The sequence below is a fragment of the Xenopus tropicalis genome, chromosome 1, assembly GCF_000004195.4.
Source record: "Xenopus tropicalis strain Nigerian chromosome 1, UCB_Xtro_10.0, whole genome shotgun sequence".
In the NCBI taxonomy this organism is placed as follows: Eukaryota; Metazoa; Chordata; class Amphibia; order Anura; family Pipidae; genus Xenopus; species Xenopus tropicalis.
The window spans coordinates 182,466,554-182,488,075 of NC_030677.2; the positions used below are offsets into that span (position 1 = coordinate 182,466,554).

At 39.0% G+C, this 21,522-nt stretch overlaps 1 protein-coding gene across 5 annotated transcripts; it reads left to right on the forward strand.

Moving 5' to 3' along the window:
* Positions 1 to 19,866, forward strand: LOC116406436 (NLR family apoptosis inhibitory protein). Of its 5 annotated transcripts, none has more exons than XM_031893639.1 (16): positions 703 to 790; positions 2,177 to 2,211; positions 3,192 to 3,777; positions 4,055 to 4,154; positions 5,545 to 5,626; positions 6,874 to 6,925; positions 7,453 to 7,572; positions 8,565 to 8,664; positions 9,539 to 9,602; positions 9,868 to 9,904; positions 12,132 to 14,222; positions 14,875 to 15,045; positions 16,043 to 16,204; positions 17,310 to 17,396; positions 18,136 to 18,303; positions 19,369 to 19,866. In XM_031893639.1, exons 2-16 carry the CDS (start codon positions 2,209 to 2,211, stop codon positions 19,731 to 19,733), a joined length of 4,188 nt encoding a protein of 1,395 aa, XP_031749499.1. In that variant the 5' UTR covers positions 703 to 790; positions 2,177 to 2,208; the 3' UTR covers positions 19,734 to 19,866. The 5 variants fall into 5 exon arrangements, with proteins under 5 accessions (XP_031749486.1, XP_031749491.1, XP_031749482.1 ...); XM_031893634.1 differs by having other exon boundaries at positions 719 to 790; positions 12,261 to 14,222; XM_031893626.1 differs by lacking the exons at positions 703 to 790; positions 2,177 to 2,211 and adding an exon at positions 1 to 80.
* Positions 19,867 to 21,522: the final 1,656 nt, after the last annotated feature.

Here is a 21,522-nt window from a genome sequence, read left to right on the forward strand (position 1 = left end):
CAGAGAGTGTTGCATGTAAATAAAAGTGTGGGCGTTAAAAACTGAAAAGGCATTATACAAGGCATTGCACTCGGGAGACTGTAAGTACCCGGTGTCACTCAGTGTGTATCTTGTCGCATGTATGTGATCCTGGAGCAGCATTTAGGCTGATGCCACACGTGGCGTAGGGCTGATTTTTTCGGCAAGCGGAAAAACGCTTGCCGAAAATTCATCCCTACGCCTGCTACTTGTGCCTGCACCCGAATGAATGGAATACGCTCGGGTGCAGGCACATGTAGCCGATAAACGCATGAAAACGCGAGAGAATGCAAAGTCTTGCGTTTTCATGCGTATATCAGCTACATGTGCCTGCACCCGAGCGTATCTCATTCATTCGGGTGCAGGCACAAGTAGCAGGCGTAGGGCTGAATTTTCGGCAAGTGTTTTTCCGCTTGCCGAAAAAATCAGCCCTACGCCACGTGTGGCATCAGCCTTACTTGTGAGAGATGCAGGTATGTTTCCCTGAATTACAGACGGGCTTTCTGGTGAACTGATTTCTCAACCTTTGCCAGGTAGACAGGTTACTCATTAACACAAGTCTATATCATCAAAAAACATGATTTTTTTTTCTTTGGTGGTAGGTTTAATGGTGTAGGTTTTGTTAGGTGTAAATACAGCAGTGTATTTGCCTCAGTAACTGATTCACAGCACTGACCTGCTAAATACCAGGGGTGGGTGGGGCCCTCTCGGCAGTTCCTCCCTGAGAAAGCTTTCAAAACACAGAAAGGAGTAGCAAATCGCCTTCATCTGGGTTTGTAAAAACGTCCTTCTCATAGAATGTTGTTTAATACTTATTTAGAAACCAACAATGTCATATTGTCCCTGTGAGATGCTGTGTGTACTGCTGTCAGTATGGGCTTTTATTGTTGCTAAAATCAGACTCTAATAGTTTAAAATGTTATTGTTTTTAATGTCAGTTAACATAGGTAATGGGGGGACTTGCATCTAAAAACAAGAACATTTTATGTTTTAAGGGGAAAATGGCATAACATCCCTTTAATGCAAAGCAACTGCTGGCAATTAAGTGTTCTGTACTGATTTCCTGATCTGATTTTATATTTAAACAGAATTATTCATTTTCTTTTCCTTTTGAATGCACACAAAGCTAAATGATAATGAAAACTGTTATTTTGGCAGGTGCAAAGGCTATCAGTATAGCGCCAGATAAGTGGAATATTGTTTATTTATTGATTTCATTTGTGTGGTTTTTTTTTTCATTTTCAAAACTTTTATTGAAGATTTCACAATGTATACAGAGATTCGGATTTGTTAAGAGAAAATAAAGAAAAAATTGTTTAACAGCATGGTTTTGTAAAATAAATTGGTATTTGGTAACAGCTTTTGTATCTTGCATCTCTTTATTACTGAAGTATTGAAGGGTAGGCTGGATTTAATCCTTTTTTGGACTCCAGGCCTATCCTGTGTCTTGTTACTTTTCAGCATGTGATTAGAAATTAAGTTCGGTAACATCAGTAACCAATAGTTAGTTGTTAGTGCATTTAAGTCATTAGGAATCTTCCCAAGAGGTGGTGCTAATTTCTTCTAAAATTATAACAAATATAAATTGCTCATAACTTAAAGAGCATGACAAACTTACAAACTCAATAAGCTTTAACTGATGGTGCCTCCTTTTCACTCTCCTCCCGGGTTTTACTAGTGACATACAGTCGCTGTCGGTATGATATGTTTTTATTGTAAGGTCATAATAGTGAGGGTTACCCATAAAGGGTCGGTTAATAAGATTAGTAAAATTCGGTCCAGAGTATTGGAAGTTAGATCTTCCGGTCTGTTTGTTTTTTTTTTTTTTTTTTTGTCCTTGTTTACCTTAAACATGGCTCCCACTGGGTGGCGCGATATAGTGTAACCATGGTTCCCAAATTTTTTGAAATTGTAGTTGTTTATCGTTTAGAATACTTGTAAGATCCAGTTTATTTTATGCTTAAATTGTTGTATTGGTAGGAGTGGAGATTTCCATGATTTAGAAATAGTCACCTTTGCTGCTGTGAAAATTTGAGTGAAAAGAATTCTCGTATATTTATTTATATTCGGAATTTTGGTTCCTATCAGAGCTTGTTCTGGTAATTTACGTAAGTTTATCTCGGTTACTGAGAAAATTAATTCATAAACTCTATTCCAGAAACGCTGGACTCTGGGGCATTGCCACCAGATATGGTAAGCCGATTTCATTTGTTTTTATTGAGAATGGGAACAATGTAGTGCTGCCTCTTCAGTTTTTGCATTATTTCACCACTTCCCGAGGTCAGACACCTTGGTTTTTGTTATTTAACATGTGACGAAAAATCATATGATACTTGCAGAGCTGCCGCAATCTTATCTCTGGCTTAATAATGAAACCGACCATCAAGAAGTGCTGTGCTTGTGGTTTAATAGAAATTTTGCAATGGCCAATGAAATTCAGTCCAACAACTTCATTTTACTTCTGTTCCAGTCAGATTTGTGTAAATGGGACAAGCATTGTATGCCAAAGTACAGCTGTCACCACTCTATGGGTGTCCAGTACAGCACTTTTTTTTATAAATTTATTGGCATTTTGGGGTCAGATGGTAGAAGAAGACAAATCACTTTGTGTGCAATAGCCTGAAAACCCTTATTGGTTAGATATTATTTAGCCATACTATAGACCCAGTGCTCTGGTTCAGTAGCAAAATACAAATGTTAGGAGAAATATCAGAGGATCAAAGTATCTTATATATGTGTGTATGTATATATATATATATGTTCTTTATTGATCAACAGTAAATGAAATTAAATGTATGTGAAATTCTTTGCTCTTCTGGTGCTGCTGCTCCACCTCATACTAAAATAAGCCACACAAAGGATTAAGCTAGGCATCTGGCAGGTGACAAAAGTTCAAAATATTGTAAGGGCTGTATATTTTCCAGAAATGTGTCTACCCCATGGGGTTTACTGTACAAATTCAGAGCATGTTATGCACTTAAGGATCAATGCATTTGAAACTGACCCAGTTGTTTTATATATTGGAATATCTTGTGGCCAGTGGCCTTGCATGGTTAGTATTATTACTATAAGAAAAATAGTACAAAATATACCTGTGGAAAGCCCCCTGCACAAGGTGTCTGGCTTTAATTATCCTCAAAAGTAGTGTCAAACTGTCATTCTGTTTTGCTCAGGCAATGGCTTCTCCCGAACAAAGCCAGGATGTTAATAAGGATGTGGGTGTCATGAACATAGAAGAGCTTGATGCTTCAGACTTTGAGAGAAGGCTTTCATATTTAAATATTGATTTTAACCAGCTTACTTCTGAGAAAAATAAAGAGCACGCCGCCATACGCCAACAACTAGGGAGCAGTTACAACTTTAAAATGAGAAGTGAAGCCAGGAGGCTGCAATCATTCCTCTCCTACATCAAACTCTCGTCTTGGTGCCCAAAGCAAATGGCCGCTGCTGGGTTTTATTTCACAGGAGTGGAGCTCAGTGTCCAGTGCTTCTGCTGTGGGCTTGTCTTCTGCACTAGCAGCCTTAGAACCCCTCCACTAGAAGACCATGTCAAACACAATGCGACATGTGGGTTTGTACAAGGGAAAGATGTTGGCAACATCCCAAAATATGAGATCCGTGTACAGCAGCCTGACAGTTCCCAAAGAGACTTGCAGGAGTATGAAGCAGAGGAACTTAGGTTAAAGTCTTTCACAGGCTGGCCCTTCTATGCCAGGATTGTACCCTCCGAACTCTCCAGCGCAGGGTTCTTATTTACAGGTAAGCATGTGTATGACTTTAAATCAGCAATTAAATGATAAGTATGGTTCATGTTCACTTACACTTTTGTGCATTTCTCAGCCTTACAGTCTGCAATGCTTTCTTGTTGCAAGGAGGGCATAATTACCCTCGTAACCCATTAGCAGTCTAAAAGTCAGAATGGAACATCAGTAGGTAGGAGTGGTCCTAGAATGAAAGATAACCATGAAACAGACCCCAAACAGAATGAGTATTTAAATGAAGGCATAAATGAAGTTCTCTGTATCATTTTACTCAGGAACCAGGGACACAGTGCAGTGCTTCTCCTGTATGGGCTGCTTGGGAAACTGGGAAGAAAATGATGACCCATGGAAAGAACATGCAAAGTGGTTCCCAGAGTGAGTGCAGTTGAGTTCTGTACAGTGTCTCGTCATATATTTCCCTCCTTAACTAATAATCCTGTGCATTTGCTGTTTATTTACAATAAAACTGAGTTCTATGCAGTCATACATATTTAGTTCATCTCATCTATAGTGATGAGTGTATCTGGCTTGCCATAAAACTCGCAAAAAGGCGAAAAATCCGTGAAACACAGTTGTTGCGTGACTTTTTTGTCGCCTGCGTCTTTTTTTGACGCCTGTGTCTTTTTATGATGTGACCGCAAGTTTTTTTGACGCGCAACAAATTTTTTTTGCTGCGAATTTTCATGGAAGTTTAGCAAAACTTCACTTTTTAATACTGTCATGTCTAGAATGACATATATATATATATATATTTGCCTGGAATCTAACCCTAACTAATCTTAAAGCTGTTCTGTTAGTTGTATCTAGGAGAGCAAATGGCCATTCTATCCAGGTTTCACCCCCACCACTATTCTAAGCCCCCTGAGGTGGAGCAGCCCAACACTTTGGGAATCTCTGATGTAAAGCATTAAAAATCTAAAGCTGTAATATCCACTTATGGTTGGGCTGGAAAGTCTGACCTCTCACTTGGCTGCTTGCTTACTGGGTCTGAGACTCTTTATTAAACATCCATTTGAAAATGCTGCAAGAGTTTTTAACAAAATGTAATGCTGCTCAAAAGGCCATTTTAATTCAGGAAAATTATAAGGATCTTATATAAGCATCCCCAAGGGCAGTGGAGTATGATGAAGGGTAAATAAACCTTTGTATTTGCAAAAAATTCGTTTTTTCCCAGCTTTCTGGCATAAAAAGTTTCATAAGCAGTGGTGTAACTTGGTCATGCCAGGCCCCCCTGCAAACAACTCTTCCAAAGGCACCCATCATGAACAGTCCTTCCTCTCCCGCACCCCCTCCTGGCACACTTGCGCTGCACCTACCGGCTTTTAAAAAAAGGTAGGAGAGGGGCGAGGGAGGAGGGACTTCAATAAAATACAGCTGCTCCCCCCCCCCCCCGTCGCCGGGCCCCCCATGACCATGGAGTCTGCTGCATAGCTAATTTCACCACTGCTCATAAGCTGTTGGTTTCTAGACCTTCTGGTGCAGGAAAAAGCCCAACTTTTTGTTGCAGCAATTAAAACTATATCCGCTTTATAATTTTGTTTTTACCTGACATTGGCACTTTCAGACTGGCAAATGTAAAAACAATTTAACTTGCTAGTTTGGATGTGAAATACCACTATAAATTATTTATTTTTGTGTAGTTATTTGGGGAGTATTAAAATATGTACTTTGACAGCTATTTAGATGAAACCTGGTATTTGAGTGCGCTGATTTTCCCATTAAAATACATTCCTTTATTAATGGTTATTCTTATTTTCTTCTAAAGGTGTATGTTTCTTAGGAGTAAGAAGTCATTTGAGGATATTAAACAGTACATTTCCACTTACAATGGATTTTCTGGAATTATGGTAAAGTGCTTTGCTAATGTTTCTTTTAGGTTGATGAATATATAACATATATATGTTAAATTATTCAAACTGTAATGTTAAGAAATTCTGGCTCCTATACTTTCTATAAAATATAATGATATAATGCTTTACCATGTGTATTGTTTTATGATGGCAATCACAAGGTCACACAGCCTCATGTCATGCCAACCGTGGGGCAGCTTGGTTTTTGTTTAAATCACATAGTGAAAGTCAAGATGTATGCAGTGCCAGGCTGGGATGGCAGGGGCCCCACAAGAAAACTTTAGGCCATAAGCACTCTCTCCAAACTATTGGTACTCCCCTCCTCACAACCGTTTTTATTCTTCTAAACACTTTTTTTTTGAAAGGTATGTTTTATTGCTTTTTATACAAACAAAAACATAAAATAACACATTTAACATTACAGTAAATAGAATATGCTAGTCTTTCTTTTCAGGTCTGTCTTTAAGGTTTGTTACAAACATCGAGGGGGAAAGTGTAACAATACAAAGTTTAAGGGTGGATCTGGCGGCAGTTACATAGTATTGGGTACATCAACCTACTGAGCTAAGTGCTCAGGATGTGGTAGAGAGAAGTGGGGAAACGCCGGGGATTTCACCAGGTTTCCCTCCAGATCACACCAAGGACCCCAAACTTTATCGAATTTATCGGACACGCCCCTGTTCTCATATGTAAGTTTGTAAAGAGGGACAACAGCATTCACTAGATTCTTCCAGGCTGTAACAGTGGGGAGGGTAGTGCCAATCCAGTGCATTGCACTAAACACTTTTTTTTAACACACTATTATCTGTGCTTCTACAAGAAAACCTAGGCCTATTCTCCAAACTATTAGCATTTATCTGTTTATTCTTCCATATTTTTCTTTTCTTTGTTCCAATCCTGAAATAAGTAATGACCATGAACAAGGCCAAATGGTTAGGGGCAGGAGGTTCCACTGACACCTGGGCCCACCGGGAGTTTTCCTGGTATCCTGGTGGGCCAGTTCGATACAGTTCGAATGCATGTCAAAGCCATTAAAGGACGTCAACCCCAAAAATAATAGTCTGACTTGCACTAATGTGGCTAATCTATTGGCAGTATAATGCCAAAAAGCCTTTCCTTCTCCTTTAAAATTATGAGATAACTGACAATTCTTACACTTCACAGAGATTTTATTTGATACTAACATGCTACCAAGCTGAAGTCCACAGAAAGTATATTTGTGTAAAGGGAAATCTGTATTACAGGGAAAGCATTTTGCTGCTGTTACAGAGGACAGGACATTTCCTACCATTACAAGTAAGTTGCATTTTACTCACCATATAAAGGCAGGTGCATACAGTGTAAGAAGGGAGTGTGGCAATATCTCATACAGCAAAGGTTAAAATCTAAATTTTCCCTTGACCTGCAGAGTTTTGTGGGTATAGCTATAATTTTTTTTATATATAGTTTTCTGTTGATTCTAGGTACAAATCTACATGTGGTGAATATAACTGCATGTAGCTGGGACCACCACCTGACATAATTGAAGTAGTATTGTTTTTCCTTATAGGTTCCTTGCTGTTAAAGGCAATTTAAACCAAATACACAATTGATGTAACTTACTCAGTGGTCTGATACTGTATATTAGCAGTTTTAGACCATTGGGTTGTTGAATCTCTGACTTTTAGAGAATGGTATTAATAGTCTGAAACTGTTGTAAACTGCTAATTTCTCAAACAAAAACCTTCTAAAAATATTAAAAATGAATGACATTGCAGTTGAGATCCCCTTTAAATACCATTGACCTTCTGGGAGCATTCTATTAAATGTGTCTGTTTTAAAAGCCTATACAAGCAAGAACATATTTGAAGATGAAAACGTTCGACTGGATTCCTTTAAAAAATGGCCTGAAAATGCCCATGCCAACCCCACATCCCTTGCTGAAGCTGGATTTTACTACACAGGTTGGTACCCAGTGCTAACATCACTTTTTGATCAACTACCTAATTCTGTTGTATGTACAGACATGTCATAGGGTATCCGTACGTCTGCACTTAATACTTGTGTCCCTACTTTAGTGTCAGTAGGGTAATAACCCTGCTCAAGTCCTTAATGAAGTAGCTCACATTATCTTGCACTAATAAAGAACCTCCACTAAAGAACCCCCTCTGCCCTGACCCCACTGGGACTGCACCTAGGCCTTGACTGGCAATCTGTGGATTCTAGCAAATGCCAGAGGGGCTGCTGTAAGATGCCATAGACAGTCACTATTTATTGGGCTGGTGGGGGCTGTTTGGGCCTCTGTGTATTTTAAATGCCAAGGTTTATTTTAAGTTAAACCCCAGTACGGACCTGACTACACCAGTGTCTCGATACACCCAATAAGGGAAATATTACGTAACAGAAACAGTAACCTTCCTTTTATAAACTAATGGGGTTATATAATAAAATGGGCAGTGTTTGCTACAGGTCCTCAAACAATTCAAGGGAGCATTTAATGGTCACCTGCTCAAAAATCTTGCTGGTTGCTATGGGTTACTGCATCTAGGCAAGTGTGTAGCCATTTCCTGCCTGTTTCATACTTGATGGCATTGATATAAATTGTGAAGAAATATAACATATATATTGAGACTAATGTAACCTTGAGCTTTACAACTCTATGTAATGAAACACCATCCATACAGGTAGGCTCCTGTCAATTTCATAACTACCTCACAGCAGACCCCACGACCATGGAGGGGCCTGGAGGAGGAGGTTGTCCTAAATGGCTTTAGGGTCTGCTGTTAGATTACCACTCCCTTCCCCTTGAAATCAACCACAAGTGGGGAAATGTATGTATCTATGGTGTGGATGGAGTATGGATGTATGGTGCAGATTTGGGCTAATATTTTGCATTGTCATGTATTTCTAGATTTCAATGCAATTTAATCATGTATTGTCTTCTTTTTAAACACAGGAATAACTGACAATGTGAAGTGTTTTACATGTGGTGTCTGTATTCACTCATTCGAGCCAGGAGATGATCTTTACACAGAACACAAGAAATTCAGTCCAGCGTAAGTAACATAATGTGCTGTGACAATTTTATGCTTTGGGATTTTAAAGGAGCATTCATTAACATAGCTACCGTGTTTCCCCGAAAATAAGACACTGTCTTATATTTTTTTAAGCTCCAAAATATGCATTCGGTCTTCTTTTCGGGGGGTGCCTTATTTTCCGAGGGGGGTGAAAAATCGGGGGGGGGGGTGCCTTACTTTTGGAGGATGTCCTATTTTCGGGGAAACAGGGTATGTGAGTCATTTCACTTGTTATAATATGGTGCAATAATTGGATGGACTCCCCTCCTGGTTCCTTCATGCCTCTCATTCTTTTGCCCTATGTCTCGGCCTCTGACATGGGATTGTGCTTTGTCTGTTATGCAGTTATTTGTTTTTGTTCTGCTCTTTAGAAAAGGTGCTCATAGGGCCCCTCAGGTTCTTGGATTCAGGTACGGTTGCACCTCCGAATGACATGTACTTTAGCTGTCTATTTGTGATAAAGTGCTATGAGTAACAATCAAAATCAGGCCAATACCAAGGGGAATTAAAGTGGAACTCCAACCAAACTTAAGCTTTTTGAAAAGAAAATTTCAAGCAACTTTGCAATATACATCAATTAAAAAAAATATGCAGCCTTTTTATGATTTTTAATGTGATAATATGGCTTGGAACAGTTAACTAAGCCTGACCCCCTGTTCTCCTGCTGATCTTTTTGAGACTAAAAAAATTAGTCGTCTGTCTTCAGCCTGTCTGTGTAAAAAATACTTTGATACTTTCATTTTTTTGGTGTTACTGTTACTTTAAGCACCCTGCTTGAATAAGCTTATGATTTGCTAAGGAATTAAGAATGTCTCCTAGGTGCCTCTTAGCTGTTCTCTGCTTCTTGTTGCAGGTGTGCCTTTCTACATAAACTATCACATGCTAAAGATGAACAGATTCCGAATCTCAGTGCCCAAGTAAGATTTAGAACTTTCCCTAGTAGGCATCCGACTCTCTAGCTCTAGCTGTATTTTAGCAAAATCTGAGACTACAATCCTACTGCTCTGTTAACATCTGTAGTAATAAGTCAAATCAACTGGACTTGCTGAGTGTTTTTTTTTCTCAAAGACATTTCGCCAGTCATCCAACTGGCTTTCTCATTCTGAGCTGAGAAAGCCAGTCTAAATAGCTAAATGGATAAATAGCCAAATAGTTAAATGGTTTTTGCATTCTGTTTTACAGCATTTGTGGAAAAGAAGGGAATGCCATCAAATTCAAGGTAAATTTAGGTTTAAGCTGCAAGTGTTTTAGTCCCAAGGTACAGTGTATAATGCTGGAGCAGGTACCTTGATAATAGTGAAAGACATTCGATAGCAGTTATTTATAAGCTTTATTGTTTCAGATTAGCCTATGAACACTGAATATAGCAGCATGAACTGTTAGGGAGGTTATGTAACAAAAGGTACAAAGTTTGCCCAGGAGCAATAACCCATCGCAACCAATCAACAGGTAGCATATACTAGTCATCTTTTTAAAAGCATATATATAATGTGTGTACTGAACAACTGATGCATGTAAACCCACAGGAAAATAATCCTGTAGCTGGAGGGCAACAGTAATTCCCTTTTTTTAAAAAATTATTTCACCCTCCTTTATTCCCTTATACCCAATTCTGTTTTTTTTATTTTTCTCCCTATTTCATTTCTTCTCTTCTATCTCACATTCTCACACTTTCTAGCTTTTCAGTTCTCACCTTATTTGTCTTTTGCAACTTAATTCAAATTAATTACTGTAGACTTGACTTTCCACTGCTGCCACCAACCCTTAAAAGCTTTTGCTGCCCCCATCCCCCATGTTCATGGAAGAACATGGCTTTCTTAACACAATCTGAAGCTTGGGGTCCCCATGCACTGTGCTTATCACAGTGATAACATTATATTTTTTTCAGCCATTTGCCATACCCTTTAACCATAATTACTTCTACATTCAAGTTAGATAAAATAAAATTGATAATGAGCATATTAACCCTAGATATACCAGCAAGATCACTGCAGAAAATAAGTCACAGAGGAATTCCATGATCATATAAAAGCATGAGACGAAAGCCAATAGCTTTAGAACTCTAAGGTGACTTCTGATTTCCTCAGATTACATTTCATTATTTATTATAATACAGAAGTTTCAGTGAGACATGTTAATCACAAAACAAAAACTGTAGTACCATGTTAGCCAGTGTCAAAAATATTAATAAAAAAACAACAAAACACAAATACAAGAGTATTGTAGAAATGATACCTATATTGGCTAACAATAAAAATACATTGCAAGCTTTCGGAGCTCTAAGGCCCCTTCATCAGGCAAAATACAAATGAGAACTGAAATGGCACAACATTTATACTGATAGATCAGAGAGAAGTTAATCACAAAACAAAAACTGTAGTACTGTACTTCTCTCTGATCTATCAGTATAAATGTTCCCTTATACCCAATTCTGTTTTTTTTATTTTTCTCCCTATTTCATGTCTTCTTTTCTTCTCTTCTATCTCACATTCTCACACTTTCTAGCTTTTCAGTTCTCACCTTATTTGTCTTTTGCAACTTAATTCAAATTAATTTGTAGTATCTGATAGATCAGAGAGAAGTTAATCACAAAACAAAAACTGTAGTACTGTACTTCTCTCTGATCTATCAGTATAAATGTTGTGCCATTTCAGTTCTCATTTGTATTTTGCCTGACGAAGGGGCCTTAGAGCTCAGAAAGCTTGCAATGTATTTTTATTGTTAGCCAATATAGGTATCATTTCTACAATACTCTTGTATTTGTGTTTTGTTGTTTTTTTATTATTATTAGTGAGACATGTGACACTGATTATAACTGGTGGCATCACTAAACTCTGTTTATAAGGATTTTCAGGATATTCATGGCTCATGTGTGATAAGCATATTAACCCCAGCCATGCCAGTAAGATCACTGCAGAAAATTAATAAAATAAAAGTAAAGTGCAAAAAAAGCAGGAACAAGCCTGTCTTGTTTTTGTGTGCGCCATGTCTTACACTTTACAGAATCGATACAGATCTTTGCTATCCAACATCATTGTCCCATGAATACAATGCTGTTTATTTTCGGCTGTATTCATGTGGGGCAGGAGGGAAGGTATGTAAAAATAGGCCTCTGTCTCTGTAAGGTGCTGCATAACATTTCACCGCTTCATAAATAAAGTATACTACAGGTATAGAATCTGTTTTGGGGTTTAAACATGAAAGAAACCTAATAGGATTGTTTTGCCACCAATATAACCAATAAAACAGGTTCCAGGATACGTTATTCCATGCCTATAATAGTATCCCTGGGCAATTTTATCTATGTGGAGCTAAATGTTACACTAAGCTTTAGCCTAATGAGTACCCCATTTGTATTCTTTCAGCTCAGCTTTGTACGGTAATAGTACTTCTATTTTAGTGCTGCAACAAAGATAAACCTTTCATTAAAATGTATTGTTTTTCAGACCACGGAACACCACATGTAAGATGGATGTATGAAGCAATTAAACTGCAGAGCCAGCTGGTGGATGTGTATTGTAATGCTAAGTTCTCAAAATTGTTACCTTTTTCTGACTCCTCCCATGTTTCTTTAGACCTAAATTCCCTGTTTGCCGATATATCTGTCACTACAAAGGATACTACAAATCAGCGTTTGGCGCAGCTCACATTACCTGATATTCTGTCAGACCTGAGGGACATCACCATGATAGAAGGTGAAGCCGGCAGTGGGAAAACAGCTCTGCTTAGGAAGATAGCCATTCTCTGGGCCTCAGGGTGCTGCCCCATGCTAAGCAGGTTCACATTGGTATTTTATATATCTTTTCCATTAATTGAAAAACAACAAACACTGTCTAACATTATTTGCAAACAGCTAATTGGACCTGCTTCATCCTTAACAGAAGATATTCTGGGAGAACTAATGGGACAGCTAAAGAACCAGATTCTCTTCCTTGTGGATAATTATGGTGTGTTGGACTTTGTACCTGAATCAATAGAAAACCTTTTACTAAAAAATCCCTGGAACAGGGTGAGCATAGCAGTTACAGTGCGCACTGACCAGGGCAGAAAACTGCGCCAGCATGCAAGAAGCATATTGAGTATCCAAGATTTCCCTTTGTACAGTTCAGTGTACATCTGTAGACAACTTTTCTCTCACGATATGCCACGTATAGAGAAGTTCCTGTTAGAACTGATATCTTCTAAAACATTCCAAGCTGCACTAAAGACGCCCCTTTTTACACTTAGTCTTTGTGTTTTGTGGGTGCAGGATCCAAATGAAGAAATGTCCAGTGAACTATCAGTTTGCAAGGCTTATTTAATGCACACTATACTAAAACATCCCAATGCCAGAGAGATAGTGGAAGATCTGGTGTCTGCGTGTGGAGAACTTGCCTTAATGGGTCTCTTTCAGTCCAAGTTTTATTTCACGAATGAGGATCTCTGCGCAGCTTGTGTTAAAACTGAGGATGTTCTTAAAGCTGGACTCCTGAGCAAGTTCACTTGGCAGAGGCTACAGTCAACTTACAGCTTCTTCCATGCATCCTTCCAAGAGTTTCTTGCTGCTAAGAGAATGAGCGATCTTCTGGATTCTACCGACGAAGTTCAGAAGGAAAAAGGATTCTCTTACCTGCAGCAAATCAACACTTTTTTAAAATTTGCAGGGCGTTTCTACTATTTCTTAAACTATTGCTGCTTATTTTCTCCTAAATCAGCTACAATAATCATCTCCCACTTGTTTGCATTGCTAGATAATAGTGAAGCGTTTGACTGTCAGTCAGGCACAAAGGTTCACCTTGAGCATCACCCTAATCTCGCGTGCTTAGAGCAAATGCTCACTGTCGTAAACAGCAGGCCAACAGGATTTCGCCTTTCATTAGTGACACACATGCTACTTATTTTCTCCATTGAAGCAGCATATGATGGAAATTCACTCGCTATGTGCGCTCCCATTATACTGCAGTTTCTTAAAGGAAAAGAAATCACTGTACATTTTTCCTCTACAAACAAGTGCTTCTTTACATTTCTAAAAGACTATCCTGAAGGGCTGTCACAGATTAAAAGCCTACGGTTATCTGTGGTGGGAGAAAGAGAAGAAGCCCCTGATCTAACTTTGAGATGTCAGGAGGATCTTACTTCTATTTGGGGTATCCCAACCGTTGAGGAGGACTATTCCATGGCGTTCCAGCTAGCCACCGAAACTCAAGCACAAATGAAAGATTACCGCCGTAAAAATATTGCAGGCTTTTCCCATTTTGATTTAAACGCAGGAAACCATAGAATTAACGTACTGAAAGTTAAAACCACTGGCAACATTATTAAATGGGAAAAGGCCCTTTTTAACTTCAGGATTTTTTTCCCCCTTTCTCATCACATCGAGTTGAAGGTTACAGATAGTCCAGGTTTCTTTGAAAGACTCGGTGCCTGCATTGAAATCTACAAAGATTCTTTTGTAAAGTGCACATTGTGTCGGATGGAACTGAATTCAGCAGAACAAGAGCTGATTTTGCACATGACTTCACTACAGAGCCTTAAAATATCTGGCATGCTGGCACCAGGTATGTAAGAACTCTACAGAGCTACTTAGCAGCAGCTACTTGTCACCACAGCTACAAAACGCCAGAAAATACCCTGCCATAGATAATTCTGAAAATGTGTGTCTTAACCCTTACTTCTGTTGTTTGGGTGAGTCCAGTGGTTGATCTAAAGGGCATATTTATTCAGGGTCGGACTGGGGGGTGAAGGGCCCACTTGGGCTCCTGCCCCAGGGGCCCTGCAGGTGCCTGCGCTACCCCCCGCAGGGGCCCCCCAACCCCCCCTCGCAGGGCTCCCCACTGACGTCTTCCCCTGAGTGAGTAAATTTAACGCGTCAGGGCAGGAGCGGTCAGGCAGGGGGAGCATCTGGGTCGCCGGGGCCCACCGGGATTTTTCCCGGTGTTCCGGCAGCCCAGTCAGACCCTGTATTTATTTAAGGGCAAAGAGATATGTTTCCGTAAACTACTCTAAAAGTCTAGACAAGTAAATGGGGTTTGCGGTATCTATGGAGAAATCAGTGGGGAAAAATCTGTTTAGATAAATGTGCCCCAAACTACCTCAACCTACAATGTATATTATATATTATTATTTACTCACTGATGCGCCTTAGTGGTATCCATGTGTTTTGATTCTCTGTGCTGTATGAATAATGACTTGATGCTGTTCCTTCCCTAGAACATATTATTGGACATATGGACTGTTTCACGCAATTAAAGGAATTAACTCTGGACTTGTCAGACGAATGTGAAGTCATTGGAATATTGCCAGATGGATTTAAAAACCTACACAGTCTTGAAAAACTGATGTTTAATAATGTGAGCATGGAAACACACTCATCTCGATTAGGTACAATAATTCTGTGTGTTTCTTTAAACCAGTAAAGGCAGATTATTCCAGTCATTTGTTAACTGTAAAACAACGCAATGTTAAAATTGTGTAACAATACTTAAGGTGGCCATACATGGGCAGATTTCAGCTGCCGGTCTGGGTCCCTCAGATTGATTTGGCAGCTTATCTGCACGTGTGGGCACCCCTGGCAGGCCTACCTAACCGATATCTGGCCTACAATTGGGTAGATCTTGATTGGGCAGGTTGGATTTTCCTGTCGGAAAGGTACCCCATCTACTCAGTGATGCAGTCCTCAGTGCAGTGGCCCATATACCCACCCTTTTCATAATTTGGCCAAAGGGTGGGCATATCAGAAGAATATGCGGATTGTAACTTGTATGGCCACCTTTAGTCCCATGGCACAATATGGCACTCGAGAGTAGTGACATGGAAATGCTAAGCAAATAATTTTGCCCAGCATTCAGAAGCCACTGTATATCCAAGTTTACAATACAGCAGGATTTAATACAGCAGGATATATGTCTTCACTATTTATTCTCCACTGGGCAGATTTTTCCATCTTGGATCCTAGGATCCACTAGGGGAGGCACTGGCAGTGCCGCCTCATGGGTGGGCAAGTTGATGCTCCTGCCATTGCCCCACCCCCCCATGCTTAGTTTTTTTTTTGGTGTCTGAGAGGGACGAGAGGGCAATAGAACGCTCTGCACTAGAAGAGCCGAAATTCCAATTTAAAAATCAGAATCTTGCCTCTTTAAGTTACCAGGAGTGACTTTTTGCCGCCCCAGTAACCTGCCGAGGGTGGCACTGGAATTTCTTTACTAGGTCAGTACGTTGTAAGCTATTGGTTGGTACACACTATGAAACTATAAGAAATGATTTCACAGATTTATTGTTCCCACACCATTCTGCATTACTTAACATTACACATCAGTTCAAACACAAACTTTATTTTTTGTTTGGTTCTTTAATTTTTGTTTTTATTCTTTTTGTGCAGCACAATTTCTTACAGGCTTCTCCAATCTGACTTCTTTTCATCTGAACTGCACTGTCTGTCCAGATTTCCAAAAAATTATGGCTGCAGTATCTCAAAATGGCAAAATCCAGGAGATCCAACTGTATGGAATAGTTTTTCCAGACCATGGAATAGTCAGTTTGGGTAAGGTATACTGGAACTTTCTTTTTATAACATGATTTTAAATAAATTAACAGATTAAATAGAATTTTAATAGATTTTGTTTTGAATAAATGAGGGGCAGTATATTACAGTGGGGTTTGTAGGCAAGTTTATGGAGTTTGCTTCTGCACCCAGTCTTTTACATAGAGACCCTGAGGAAGGCTGTTCTGGAAAGCTTACATTTTTTTATTTAACCCTACTATACTTGCACCAAGTGCATGCGCTTGCATCTTTTTTCCGATATTTTCAATATTTTGATGTTATATATAATATAGTGCATTAGCAAATGCCACCTGCAAGTGATGTGTACACTTATGGGATCAAAATGGTACTTATCATTGCACAGTTCACACAGTATTTGGTGGTGTACAGAGCTGCCTAGTGTCCTAGTGGCTATTGCACCTTTAATGGTACATCAGGTGCTGAGCACAGGGGCACCCCCTGGGGCCCCATCTTTGCCATAGGATGCGTATGTCCAGGCCTGGACTTGGAATCTATAGATCTGTAGATTCTGGCAAATGCCAGAGAGGCTACTGTAAGACACTATAGACAGTCATTGTGGGAAGCTTTTTGGGTTATCTTTGTACTAGAAGTGCCAAGGCCTATTTTGATCCTCGGTCCACACCAGGATGTCCCACCCATATGCCCACCCGTCTTGTACTAAGTACCAGCAGTCGCTGCATACACTGACTGGTCCAACCCTTTGGGCTTCATTCAAGGAGTGCAAAGATTTATTCCTGATGATGTTTTATTTACACACACGCACACACATTCCACAATTATCATGGTTATCATGTAAATGATATCCTTATAAACAGTGCTTAGTGATGTCATTTCTGTCACATGACTCAATGAAACATGTTTTTATAATAAATAAAGTATCCCCATATGTAAAATATAAGTATAATAGAAGTAACCTTGAAGTTCACTGACCTGTACATGGCCATGGAACTTCTCGGTGGCTTATAATATCTTTATATTTTACAATAGGCGTCATTTTATTCAGTATATGTGTGGGGGTTGATGTTGTAAACTAGAGTGTGCTTAATAACATTATCCTTTTACATTTCACATACATGTTTTTTAGCTTCTGTGCTATCGCTGATGACACAACTTAAAGTTCTGAATATAGAAAGGCAACTTTGTGACAGCATGGACACAGGACAGATGTTTGGTATGAATGTTATAACACCACAAAACAAATGTTGCTTTCTTAATCATTACTTGCAGCAATGAAACCTATATTTACCAACTACAAGATGCAGCTATTATTAGATGCTCCGTTGTTAGATATTCCATAAAATATTATCTGGTTAGTTCAAATCTGTTTTCCTACCATTCATTTCAAAAATTACCATACTGTGAGCGGTGAATTTGGGGTATAGCCTTTTTAAAAATGGGCTCAGGGGAAAAGTACCAGTGGGGAAAGTACAAGAAGCTAGAGAGCAATTGACAATACAAATAAGAGCTGGAGGGAGGGCGGGAGAACAGAGTTTAAGCAATGATAAGGACATAGGGACACATTGTTAGTGCAGAGGGCAGGAGAAGCTGAGAAACTTCCAGTTCAGTAACAAGATCAATAGAATTTACAAAGGAGAGTGGAAACTTGGGGGGGGAGTGGAATTCTGTTTATTGATGAAATATGCAGTACTTTGTTTGTGAAGAAACTGGCAAAGTCCTGGCAAGAGTATAGACATGGCTAATGGGAATTTTAAAAAAAACACTTTCAACTGATAGTGACAAACTGATACTGATAGTGACAAACTGATAGTGACAAAGCACGTGCATTAGTTACCCAAACATAGTTCATTTTCAGTGTGTACTTTTCAGTGTGTACTTCCTTTTGGAGCTTTGTAATGGAAACCTCAGGCAAAATATTACCTGCTCTTGATTAGCATTTTTTTCCCCTGCAGTCCAAGCCCTACCATCCCTGGAACTGCTGGAAGAACTGAAACTCCCCAGTGGTTCTGCAATAAAAGAAATGGCAATACCAATCATCTTGCAGCTCCAATATCTCCCTAATCTTAGGGTGATCCATTTCACTAATGACACCTTAAATGACAGCAGCTTGCTTGAGCTCGGTAAGTTAACTAATGTTAAAATTAACTGGGTAAGAAAGAGAGGGAATGGCATATTACAGCAAGAGTCCATCAGATCTTTCCCAGGCAAACATGAGTTAAAATCAAAATCAGCCACTAATGCAGCAAACAATGTAACAGGGGGCTCTGATTTTAATGCCCTTGCTAGTAGGCATCCAAGAAAGAATAAAAATCACATAGCTTTGTAGTAGAGGTCTACTCCCAAAAAGGCAAGTGCGCTTGCCTTATGCATCTGGTGTCGTCATACAATATCACTGCACTGGGAAACTCTGCATGAAGAAATAGTTACCTTTATAACAGAGAGAGGAAAGGAGGAAGTGTTCGGGCTAAGGGAGGCTTCATGTTCGACTGCATCTTCCTCTTTGTAAACAGTAACTTTGGTAAACAACTTACCCATGCTGAACTATGTATTGTATAGAACATGTACTCTTGTAATAGTGGAGCAGCTCTATGGCGTATAAACGTCAGACCTGTAAAAGCAGCATTTGGGCGCCCCAAGCCTGAGCACCTAAGCTTTATTTGGCATGGGAGTATGCCCATGCATACAATGCATACAGTTAAATGGACCAATACAGTGTCACATTCATCAAGGGGGTCAGTCCTGCATTTGGTGACTAATGTAAAGCAATGGTTGATATAGTTAACAATGGGCAGTTTATTAATGTTTGACAAGGAGTTGCCTACTGGAGCCCTTGGACAGAAATATTAAATGTTTTTTTTTTAAGAAAAGACTTTATTGTAACACAGAGATATTGCATATGAAAGCTCTTCCAACAGTGTACAAGGTTGTATAGACGTCTATAGGAACACAGGGAACATAAAAGCCAATGTACTTTTCATGTACTGTATAATGTAAAATATGCTAGCAGTATATCAGTGTGATTAATGGAGCACACAATCCAATCCATTTTGTTAGAAAAACAAAAGTACAAGTGAATTGATCAATTTTAAGGGATTCCAGCCCAAGAACTATATAGATACATCACTTAGAAATGTATAAAGATAATTCCAGTTCCAATTTGTGTACATTTCTTATTTATTTTCTAGCAAATGCATCAAGAGCCGGACATTTAAGAAACATCCAGAGCCTAAATCTTTCTGCTAACCATGATATCACACAGTCTGGATGGAGATCTTTCTTCCAAACCTTAGATAACCTACTGATTATCAACGAGTTGAACATTTACAGAATCTATACATATCAGCATAAAACTGATCCTTTAACCCTAAAAGCCTTAGTTCAGTGTGTTTCCAGGCTCCACAGTCTGACCTGTCTGGTCATGCATGGGTGGCTGCTGGATGAGAAAGATCTTGAGATGTTCAACACAATGAAAGAAAATCATCCAAAAGCCAAGAGTTTCATGCTACTTTGGCAGTGGTCACTTCCATTCGGTCCTACTGTGAAGAAATGACAGCTTGGCTCATATTAACCTTATGTAGAGCTTTTAGTTTTGACATATGGCTGATTAGATTTTCATTTTTGAACTATGAGGTACAAATTCATGTAATAAACAGAAAATTAATTACAGAATTAAGAAAATGAAAGCTTGTATTGAGTTTTGCTCAAACCACCCTTTAAATATATATTTAAAAATTATAGCTTGGAGGTTATGATCCATATCTAATGTCATTTCCTTTACAAATGCAAAACAAGAAGCATTTGGCTGTATTTGCTACAAATGGTCTTGTTTACTATATAGGGAGCGCCAGGACTGGTTAACTTCTGGCAAGGTCCTGGGTTGTGGCCCTGTCACTTCACCTGATCTTTTTCAGGTCTGCCCTGACCTGCCTTTGGTCAGCTCCAGCTGCACCCCTATTCACTCTGCTGGGACCCCATGGGCCAGAAATGTACCCAGATGGATTGCAACTGGGGGAGTCCCTGGTAATGAAAGGAAATGGGGTTCAATGTAAAATCTGCAATGGATTTTACATGATCTTCAAAGTACAAACAATTACAAGAGACTGTTTATATATCATGATGCCCAAAATGTACTATATTTGTAGTAGAGAAGGACATATTCTAATTTTTTTAAATGCATTTTTTTATGTTTGATTTATCATCACAGCTAATTTAATGGTGCTGCTGCTGTTCTGGCAGGAAAACAGTACCTTCCAATTGCCTACTTGACTTTATGTTGATTCATATCACTTTTGATTATCCCCTAGATTTTTTCAACAGGCAAAGAGAGGATATATATATGTTTTGGTTAAATAAAATTAGCTAGTATTTCCTGATAACCATTGAACCTGATCAAATCAATTGCAAATTAAGGCACAAAAGGGATACGTATACTAAATCTCCTCGCCTTTTTACACAAGAGAAAAGATCGAGGTAGATTTTCACCATCTTCCTTGTCCTTCCCCGGGAAATTGCCAAAGTTCCTCTTTTGTTAAAAATTGTCTAAAATGATGCCTCTCTGTGCTGCATACTTAGTAGCATCTGGGTATTATTCCTTTTGCATCTCATCACATGAATTTGTGGAAGACCCAATACGGAGCCTGGTGGAAAGAAGCGAGAAAAATGAACAAGCCAATCAGGTTACATAAATTCGTTTTAGTGACCCCATTTCTCAAGGTTACCACCTCAAAAATATGGGATTTTATTAGTATGAGCAAAAACATTAATACACCTGTAGGTTATTATGATAATGAATCTTTTACCATATTTTTGGCAGAACCCTAACAGAATGGTTTAAAGGGGGTGGGGGGGGGGGAGTAACCTTTAAAGTATTAAAGTAAAAAATAGTATGATGTAGAAAGGTTTGCAGTTGGTCTTCATTTTTTTTTTTTTTTGTGAATTATTTAGCAGCTCTTTAGCTTGTGATGCAGCTGTGTGGTTGCTAGGGTCCAATTTAACCTAGCAACCAGGCAGTGGTTTGAAAGAGAGACAGGAATACGAATAGAAGAAGGCCTAAATAGAAGGATAAGTAATAAAAAGTAACAACAATAAAATTGTAGCCTCACAATAGTGTGTTGGCTGCCGGGGTTGGAAACCCTTATTTGAAAGCTGGAAAAGAGTCAGAAGAGGAAGGCAAATAATTTATAAACTACAAAAAAATAAAAAATGAAGACCAATTGAAAAGTTGCTAAGACTAGGCCATTCTATGACATAATATGGTGCTTGGGAACTGTATATTTATATGTATATAATTTATAGTGAAGAGCGAATCTGTCCCAGTTCACTTCACTAAAAATTTGTGA

What these genes read in the sequence shown, in the direction of transcription:
- LOC116406436 (XM_031893639.1), top strand. An exon ending in CACAAGAAATTCAGTCCAGC is followed by an intron (nt 8,665 to 9,538) that starts GTAAGTAACATA and finishes TTCTTGTTGCAG; the next exon opens with GTGTGCCTTTCTACATAAAC. An exon ending in GGACACAGGACAGATGTTTG is followed by an intron (nt 17,397 to 18,135) that starts GTATGAATGTTA and finishes TTTCCCCTGCAG; the next exon opens with TCCAAGCCCTACCATCCCTG.